The 9,795-nt window shown below is 53.1% G+C and overlaps 1 protein-coding gene across 1 annotated transcript; it reads right to left on the reverse strand.

Moving 5' to 3' along the window:
- Window positions 1–1,079: 1,079 nt before the first annotated feature.
- Window positions 1,080–9,369, reverse strand: LOC101840670 (synaptotagmin-15). Its single transcript, XM_040747887.1, has 8 exons — window positions 9,343–9,369; window positions 8,458–8,681; window positions 7,964–7,971; window positions 6,794–6,928; window positions 6,367–6,662; window positions 4,478–4,648; window positions 1,996–2,278; window positions 1,080–1,222 (listed from the first exon to the last, which is right to left on the reverse strand). Exons 1-8 carry the CDS (start codon window positions 9,367–9,369, stop codon window positions 1,080–1,082), a joined length of 1,287 nt encoding a protein of 428 aa, XP_040603821.1.
- Between the last annotated feature and the right edge of the window lie 426 nt (window positions 9,370–9,795).

The following is a 9,795-nucleotide window of genomic DNA, read 5'->3' on the forward strand; positions in this document are numbered from 1 at the left end:
GGTCGCGTTGAAAGCGGGTAAGCGGAAAGAGTTGGGAAGAAGCCAAACTTGTGTTTGTGTCTTGACAGAGATGAGAAGCGGCGCTAAACAGGCACAGATAGCGGCCACTGCTGCTTTGGCGGAAGTCCCTTCACTGCATGCAGCGGGAGAGACACGGGTGGGCTGTTCCGCTTCAGTTACACAGCAGCTGTGCTGACTTTGCCCGGCTGCAGCTTAGGGTGCTGATACACACGGAAACACAGCAGGCACAGTGCCCACGTTAGTACAACATGGGCATTTGGTGACAGTGACTTTGACTCTGAGGACCACTAACCTAACGAAGTTCGCACCTACCAGGACACAGTCGTGCCAATGTCGTTAATCTTGCGGACAATACCGTGGTCCCATGGATTCACCAGGAGCTGAATGCCAAACTCTGTTAACCGGATGAGCACAAGACCCAGCAACAGATCACCGGAGGGGCTGGGGTGTGAGGAGTCTGAGGATGCCTGGGGGCCAGACTTACTGTAATTTTGGGGCCCGTGTTATGGCTCCAGGGAGGGTGCTACCTAGTTAGCTGTGCTGACCACTTGTTGACCTCCCGGTATGCGGGTGGGGCTGCCCAGCAGGTCTGCTGTGCCCCCAGGGGGATGTGGGTTGTTTCACTCTCTGGGTGGAAGACAGAGAAACCCCGGCTTGAAAGACAATGCAACCCACCACCAGCTTGCGAAGGTGTGGGACCCCGCTCATGTTGCATTCCCATTCAGCATTTGTAGCCGTGTTCCACCAAACGGAACACCGGTTCTCAACACCTGAGCTCCTGTTCGAGGTCGTGGCCTTGATGATCAGGAGCCAGGCTCCAAGGCCAGGCAGCCCCACAGGTCAAGGGGGGTTAGGTGGGTTGGGAGAGGCTCCTGGTCACCAATACTGGTCAAGTCTGGGCTTCTTTGTCCCCTTTTCCTCCTGCACACGGGCACTCAGGAACCGCTGGCTCAGGCTAGCCCCACAGGGCACTAACTGTTAGATGAGATGGCCACGCTGTGGTGTGGCACGAACAGGGAGGACTCGCGTTTCCAAGCAGAGCGAGGTCCCGGTGCTGCTCAGGGCTCCGTGGGGCGGCAGAGGGCGTGCCAGCGCTTCACCAGCTCCCTGGGCTTGCGCAGCATCTGGTCCCCGTGCTCCAGCGCCTTGCCTCGGGTGTACATGTAGGGGCCCACGACCACACGGCCCAGTGGGTGGCTCTCTGCAGGGGAGGGCGAGCTGTCATGTCCTTAAACACAGAAGCAAACCCCTCCTCTGTGAGCATGTGCCTGTCAGCACCGTTTCCTCAGCACTTGGAGGAGGAGACCAGGTGAGAACCTGCACTGCAGTTCCATCCTTCCCTGCCTGGCTCCCTGCCCCAGGCCATGTGGGACCCAAGGTGCGTGATTCGCTATGAGAGAAAGCACTTTGTAGAAGGAAGGCCACTTTCGTTGCTTCCTTTGACACCAGGCAAGGGCATCGGGCAGTTGTGTCCACCCATCAAATACCACTGGGGACAAGGTCCCAAGTCAAGCCCATGTGAACACTGGAGGCCCCGTGACTTTGCTTCTGTAGTCAGGGACAGTGACCGCTAGGGCATGGGTAGAGCAGGACAGCGGGCTAGGACACCCATCCATCCAGGGCCTTACATGCTCGTCTATTAGGCATGAAGAAACGCAGAGAGCACAACGCCCAGCACGGGAAACAGACTGCCTGACAGCTCTGACAATTCACCCAGGGCGAGGAGGAGGAGACTATCCTTCAGCCTCTTTCTAGGGCCCCACAGATAGAACCCAATTGAACTAAAGCTGGGTTTGAGCTCCAGGCTTCCTGTGGGCAAGCTCTGGGGCCTTGGGCAAATGTCTCTCCGAGAGCTGGTTTCTTTCATCAGAAACAGGGACAGCTGCGCTCGAGGAGCCTACAGCTCAGTAGTCCCAGCTTGGTTGCTCCTGGTTGCTCCAGCCGCGTATGCCGGCTGCCCATCCTCAGGGTTACTGCCGCTGTCTGTGATCTGCAGCACCGTCGGGCTAAGGCTGGCAGTGTCCAGCTCGCTGGCGTCAGCCTTGAGGCTGAAGGTTTCGTTGTACACGGGGTTGACAGAGCCCAGCACGGCAGAAGTCCTCTTGCTCTTGACGGATTTGTTGTGGTTCATCAGGGACACTTTGACAAACACGCCTGTGGGGCAGGGCACATGGACTAGTGGGCTGGAGAAGTAGGCGTGAGCCCAGCCCCTAAAGTGGGATCCCTGGCGAGGAGGGCATGTGACCCCCACCATTTTCTAGACAGGAAAACAGGTCTGGGCATTGGAAGATACCCATGGAGTACAGGGTGAGCATTTCCAGTCCAAAAGACTCAAATCTGAAATGACCTGATGTTTAGAACTCTCTGCGTGTCAAATGTTAAATTACATACTATGAAATTTTGCTGTTTTAAAGTCTTGTTAGGTGTGTGCATGCGTGTAGGCACGGATGTGTATGCTCAGATGTGCTTGTCCACGCAGAGGCCAGAAGGGACTTTGGGTACCTTCCTCTGTCACTCCTGCTATATTGTCTCAAGACAGGGTTTCTTACTGAACCTGATGTTCTCCAGTTGGGTTAGGCTGGCTGGCCAGGCTGCAAATTCCCAGGATGCATCTGTCTCTACTCCCCTGTGCCCCAGTTACAGGACTATAAGGCCATATGACAGGCTTTTCATGGGTGCTAGAGATTTGAACTCAGTTCTTTTTTTCTCAGTGAGTACTCTTACCCACTGAGCCATTTCTCTAGCCCCATATGCTCAAATTATTATTTTTTAAATTTATTTAACTTTATTTTATGTGCATTGGTGTGAGGCTGTCAGATCCCCTGGAACTGGAGTTAGAGACAGTTGTGAGCTGCCAGTGGGTGCTGGGAATTGAACCCAGGTCTTCTGGAAGAGCAGCCAGTGCCTTAACTGCTGAGCCATCTCTCCAGCCCCCCAAAATATTGTAAATACTGAATAAGGTCGTATTTGTGCGTTGTGATTAATGTGCGTATAATGTACAATGCATTGGATTTGGGTCTCCTCCCCCAAGATATCTCATTATATATATATATGTAAACATCGCAAAATCTGAAAAAAAATGTGAAACCTTCCTAGTCCTAAACGTTTGGGAAAGAGATTCCCAGCCAGTGGTAATGGGCCAGAGCCAGGTCTCTGGATTCTAAAGCCTGATGGATTCACTGGGGTCCCCCCCTGGGGGATGGGGAACAAGAGATAAACACTTCCCTGGACCTAGGGATGGGGAACAAGAGATAAACACTTCCCTGGACCTAGGGATGGGGAACAAGAGATAAACACTTCCCTGGACCTAGGCTTTCCCATTGCTGTATCCCTTTCACAGAGACCTGTGTGGGAATCCAAATGCGCGTTTCTCTAGAGAGAGAGGTTCACTGTGTAGCCCAAGCTGGCCCCAAATTTGTGATATGGGCTGGTGCAGGGGCTCAGTGGGTTCAATCTCCAGGACCAACGTGGCAGAGGGAGAGAAGCAACTCCTGCAAATTGTCTTCTAATCCTTACAAGTGTGCCATGCCTCCCCCACAATAGATAAATAAAAGTGTAACTTGAAAAGTTGTGGTTCTCAACCCCATAGAAGCTAGAACCCTCTTCCAGAAACAAATGGAAGCAGATACAGAAATCTACAACTAACCAATGGACCAAGCTCCTGGAGTGCAATCGGAGTGAGGGAGGAGTGATAATATGAACAAAGGAGTCAGGACCATGATGGGGAATCAGCTGACCCAAGCTAGTGAGAAATCACTGACTCAGGTCTGACAAATGGGGAACCTGCATAAGACCGAACTATACTGCCTTAATATAGGTGGCAATGGTGCAGCTGGGACAATATATGAGGTCACTGGCAGTGGGTCCAAGATCTAACACTAATGCACAAACTGACTTAGTGGAGCCCATTCTCTATGGAGAGATACCTTGCCCAGTCTAGACATGGGGCGTAGGGGGTGGAGAGGTGCCTTGGTCCTGCCTCAACTAGATGATGGGACAGACTTAGTAGACTTCCTAGGAGAGGCCTTACTCTCTCTGAGGAGCAGATAGGAGGAGGGAAGAGGAATGTGGAGGGACTTGGAGGAGGGGAGGGAGGGGGAACTGGAATTGGAATTAAAAAACAAATTAATAAATTTTTTAAAAAGGTGTGGTTCTTCTGCCTCAGTTTCCTGGGTGCTGGGATTATAGAGGTATGCCACCACACCTGATTCTTAAATGTGACTTTTTCCAAGTTGCTCCAGAGTATCACTTGAAGGATTTCAACGTCCTGTGTCTGCTTAGGTGTAGGTCCCATCCTCTCCTGTAGAGCCTGGGTCCACCTCCCTGAGCCACTGTAGGATGATGACCAGGATCAGAGGGAAGATGCTGGCCAGGCGGTGCCAGGTAGGCCCTAGCAAATCTTGGCAACCCACAGCAATGCTGATACTGGGTGCTATGTGCCTGGTGACCATCTCACTTCTAGGTTCTCGGCTTCCAGGTATCTCCAGATGACATGGTGGCGGTCCCCTGCCAGGATCTCATTCTTCAGTGGGAACAGCACGTGCCTGAGGAGCTGGTGCTTCCTTTGCTGGCTTACATGGTACACGGAGAACTTCAGCACTCTCTGGGTGACACTCCTGCTGGATACCTGGGGACAGAGAGGACCCAGGCCAGGGTCAGGTCTGGGGCAGGTGCCAGGTGGTATATATAACATGCTGGAGACAGGAGACACGTCCCAACTCAGGTTTACTTAGTGAGCCTTCTCAGCAGTAAGGCCCAGTAGCCTGGGGAAGTACATGGATAGACCTGAGCCTTGTCACACAGTGTTTTAAGGACTTATATCCATTGCTGCCTGGGGCCTTCCTTGGTAGCACAGTAACCAGAATCTGCCCTTGGAAAGTGTTTGCTTGCAGAAAAGTTATGCCTGAAATCATGGCCCGGTCTTAGGGAAATGGGCTCTCTTGTCTCTGAGCCTTGGCCTTCACAGCTGTGAGGTGGGGGTCACTATTCTTGTCTAGGCTGTAAAACCCCATCACTGTATCTGGTCTACAGAAGATGGGCAAATAATTCTGATTTTCTTTGTCAGCCCTTCTTCCCAGAGCAGGGAGGCCAAGATCAAGTTGGGGTGAGATAACCAGTCAGAGAGACTGTGGAGTCCTCATCCCTAAACAGAGCATCCTTCTCAGCCCCATCACCAAGGAGACAGCTAAGAAAAAGCAGAAAGGATGTAAGAACCAGGTGTGGTGGTGAATGCCCTGGATTTTGGGGCTTGGGAGAAAGAGCAGTTGGCTCTCCATAAGTTCCAGAGACTAGCCTGGTCTGTAACACAGTGAGATCTTGTCTAAAAAAAAAAACAAATATGAATTTGGGAGAACTGTGTTGGGGGGGTTTGGGTGGGGGTACTTGGAAGGGGAAGTGGGGAGAATGTGATCATGTTTTATTGGAAACATATATATGAAATTCTTAAGAATACAGAAAATTAATACTAAAAGGTTAATACTAAAACACTCTATGGCAAGGGTGTAGCATCAAGCTATAACCAAAAATGAGGAGGAGGGGAGGAGAAAAACCAAATTTGAATAAGTAAGTGAGATAATCCCTGAAAAAACATCAAACAAACAAAAGCCCCTTGAGGTGTGCAATCTTGGGGCAGTGATGAGAGCAGAGAAGTCTCCCCTGTTAGGTCTCCCAGTCCTGGCTCCTGGGGGAGGAGGGTCCTATGGGAGGGGCCTCTGTGCCTGGGCCACGCCTCTTCCCAGCTCTCAGTCTCTCTCCAGACCCGGTGATCACATGCTTTCTGGAAGTGGACTGGCCTTCCTTCCCTCTCAGGCCATTGTGCTGCACAGTTCTTAAGAAATGTTTGTCTAAGACTCTTGGCAGGTCCTTCTAAGAGCCCCTGGACACCTGCTGAGGTTCCCAGGCTGTGGTAAGTTTGGTGCCCAGGCATCCTTCCCAACAGGCTGACACATAGTCCCTTCAGACACCACTTTCTGCCCCAACTCAGATATGCCTAGAGCGTCTCCATTGGGTGACCTTGCCCATAGTACCCAGGATATTGGGTAAATTCCAACAGCCCATAGACCAGAGCACTGAGTAGACACTTCAAAATGTGCTTTCTCTTTCTTCTTTCCCCCAGGCACCCAGGGCAGGAGGAGCCCCACCTCTGACCATCTGTCTCCAAGTGAGCCTCATTTTAAAAACGCTCTTCACCAGGGCTACCTCCTGTAGACCCTGCTCCTGCCTGCTGAGGCACGAGGGTCCCGGGAGGCTGGAGGGCCCTGTTGATAGGAAGTCAGCTTATCCTGCACAATGCTCCTTCCTATGAAGCCTGAAGGGCACCATGGACCACTGCTCCAGAGGAGGTACCTGGAAGATGAAGTTCTCATCAAACTGTGGGTTGCAGGTTTTGCATTTCGTCTTGGGCTGAAGGAAGCCCCGTTCATCAGGCAGCAGGTGGAGTTTCACCAGGGGACTGCAGGTCTCTGAGGAGACTTGCAGTTGCCGAGCCTTGATCAGGCCCACCAGCAACCTCTCGGATTCCTGTTGGTACTCCACGGAGAACCACAGCCGGCCCAGGCAGCCTTCGGGGAAGTCTGTCTCACTCGTGTCCTCTGGGGACTTGTAGAGCTCTGGGTTGATGCTCTCTATCACACATGTATCTCCTACAACAGAAGGGCAGGGATGTCAGGCCAGCTGGAGAAAGACAGGGATGGGGGGCAGCAGCAGCCAGCTCCTGGTGCACCCACTCATTCTATGCCAGGGCCCCTTGCGCCTGAGTCCTGGGAGTACTTACCAGGGTTGGCACTGGAGGTGTAGGGCACTTGCTCTGGGACAGGGCAGGTGTCCTGTGGAGCCCAAGCCCAGTTTCCACCATGTAGGGGCACCCAGTCTCGGCCTTGGGGAGAAGGGGGTACAACAAATGGTATACCTGTGCAAAGGGAGGGAGACAAGGTGTAGGTGGCAAGTGACTTACTCAACCTCAGTGCTCAGCCAAGAGCTGAATGCAAGACGGGGGAGGGAGAGGAGTCAGCAGGAGCCAAGAGCATCACTTCTGGGCCTATACTAGGACACATACACACACTAGGACACTAGGACACACACACTCACTAGGACACACACACTCATACACACACTCACTAGGACATACACTCACTCACTAGGACACACACACTCACTAGGACACACACACTCATACACACACTCACTAGGACACACACACTCACTAGGACACACACTCACTAGGACATACACACACTCACTAGGACACACACACTCACTAGGACACACACACTCACTAGGACACACACACACTAGGACACTAGGACACACTCACTCACTAGGACACACACACTCATACACACACTCACTAGGACATACACTCACTCACTAGGACACATACACTCACTAGGACACACACACTCACTAGGACACACACTCATACACACACTCACTAGGACACACTCACTCACTAGGACATACACTCACTCACTAGGACACACACACTCACTAGGACACACACACTCACTAGGACACACTCACTCACTAGGACATACACTCACTCACTAGGACACACACACTCACTAGGACACACTCACTCACTAGGACATACACTCACTCACTAGGACACACACACTCACTCACTAGGACACACACACTCATACACACACTCACTAGGACACACACTCACTAGGACACACACACTCACTAGGACACACACACTCACTAGGACACACACTCTCACACACACTAGGACACATACACTCACACACACTAGGACACACACACACTCACTAAGACACACACTCACTCACTAGGACACCTACACTCTCACTAGGACACACTCACTAGGACAAACACTCACACACACTAGGACACACACACACTCACTAGGACACACACTCTCACACACACTAGGACACACACTAGGACACACAGACTCACTAAGACACACACACTCACTCACTAGGACACCTACACTCTCACTAGGACACACTCACTCACTAGGACAAACACTCACACACACTAGGACACACACACACTCACTAGGACACACACACACTCACATAGATATACTCACAGAGCGACACTACCCACACACATACATAGATATACACACATACATAGATATACACACAGAGAGACAACACACACAGAGACAGACACCACACACATAAAGTGTCTCTCTGCCCATCCCACAGTGTGGTGTGGGAGTCAGAGCAGAGCCTCTGACAACAGTCTGTCTGGGTTTGAGTTCCTAGTTGTGGTATCTGAACATGCTTTTCATATTCTCTGTGCTAGTTTCCCCCGTTGGAAAATGGCGTTCACAATGCCTGTCTCCAGGTAGGTCCTTCCAGCATGCTGATGACCTGAGATAGGTAAACCACAACTTGCCCCATTCTGAGAGCAGAGCGAGTGCTCAAGCGAGGCCTTAGAGGAAAAAAAAGCTCAGAACCTCACCTGCCGGGTGGGGTCCCAGCATAGGGGCAGAGCCTGTCCTCTTGTCTGCTGAAGGAAGAGGAGGTGGTGGCAGGGTCTGGCGTCTCCGGCAGCTCCTCATAGGTGAAGGTGGAGCAAAGCCTCCTCCACAGACAGCAGCTCACTCCAATCAGCAGCAGCAGTCCCCCAGCGATGCCCCCTATCACCAGGGCCAGCTGCTCTGAGACAGAGACCACCGGTGCAGGCTGTAAGCCAGAGGAGGAGAGCAACCCCCCCCCCCGACAGCCTCTCCCCTCTGGTCTTGAGAGTGAGCAGAACTGCAGGGTCCCATCCCGGGAATGGCACATAAGTAGGTTGTTTGCTGGTCTCAGCCCAAAGGACATTTCCATTGAGGACAGAGGGCCCTGAACTTGGAGGTGGCTGTGTTCCAGAGTAAAAGGCAAACCCTCGCTCACATAGCCTCCACTTTTCTGGGTTCCTGCTGGGGTTTGAATATGAGCTTGGGTGTGGCTGCCACACACTTAAGAAAAGTCTAGGAAGGAATCTGTGTCCCACGGCTTGAGAGAGCTCTGTTTTTGGAGGGATCCTGTAACCAGATGGCCGGTCCACCTGCCCTAGGCTCTGTAGTTAATGTCCATCGCCTCCCCACCCCGCCCTCTATCAAGGGCGGCCCATGCTTTGAGCAGAAGGTGGCAGACAGTAAAGCCTAGTATAAAGGGGTGAGACATGGAGACCTAAGGATCCTCGAACTCCCACATTTGCAGGGACCCCGGAGGCTACACCTGGAGCCCGCAGGGCTTGGTCTCACTTGCTGGTTGCAGGAATTGGGATCTCCTGGGCGGGTATGGGTCCTCCCGGGTTCAGGGGTGTGGGCAGGGAGAAGGCGGGACCTGAACACATCCTAACCGCAACGGTCTGGGAAGAGCTAACCATACCCCTTACTCCATTTACGAGGGTGGCAGGGTCGAGACAGGTGCTTCAACTGTCACAGAGCACCCTGGGACAGGGGTGGGAGGTGAGGCCACTTACCCACCATGGGCCTGCTCTTGAGCCGCGTGGCTTCTAAGTCTAAGGCTGTGACTTGGGCGGCGCGACGGGGACCCTGGGCAGAAGGGCGCGAGAGTCTCTGCACAGCAGCCTCCGGAAGGCTGGCAAAGGCTGCAGCGAGGTGGCTGGGGAGGCAGGGCTCCAGCGCCCCAGGCCATGGCTGCGCCCTGCCCTGCCCCGGTGCTGGCCCCAGCCCGGGAGGGGCTCAGAAGCACCGCTGCAAGCCCGGAAACCGCGGGCTCCGGGAGGGGCAGGTACCAGGCGCTGGAGCCAGAGGATACCCTGCGGACCCCTGCCAGGTAGGCACCAGGG

The sequence above is a fragment of the Mesocricetus auratus genome, unplaced genomic scaffold (genome assembly GCF_017639785.1).
Source record: "Mesocricetus auratus isolate SY011 unplaced genomic scaffold, BCM_Maur_2.0 Super-Scaffold_100006, whole genome shotgun sequence".
Taxonomy (NCBI): Eukaryota; Metazoa; Chordata; class Mammalia; order Rodentia; family Cricetidae; genus Mesocricetus; species Mesocricetus auratus.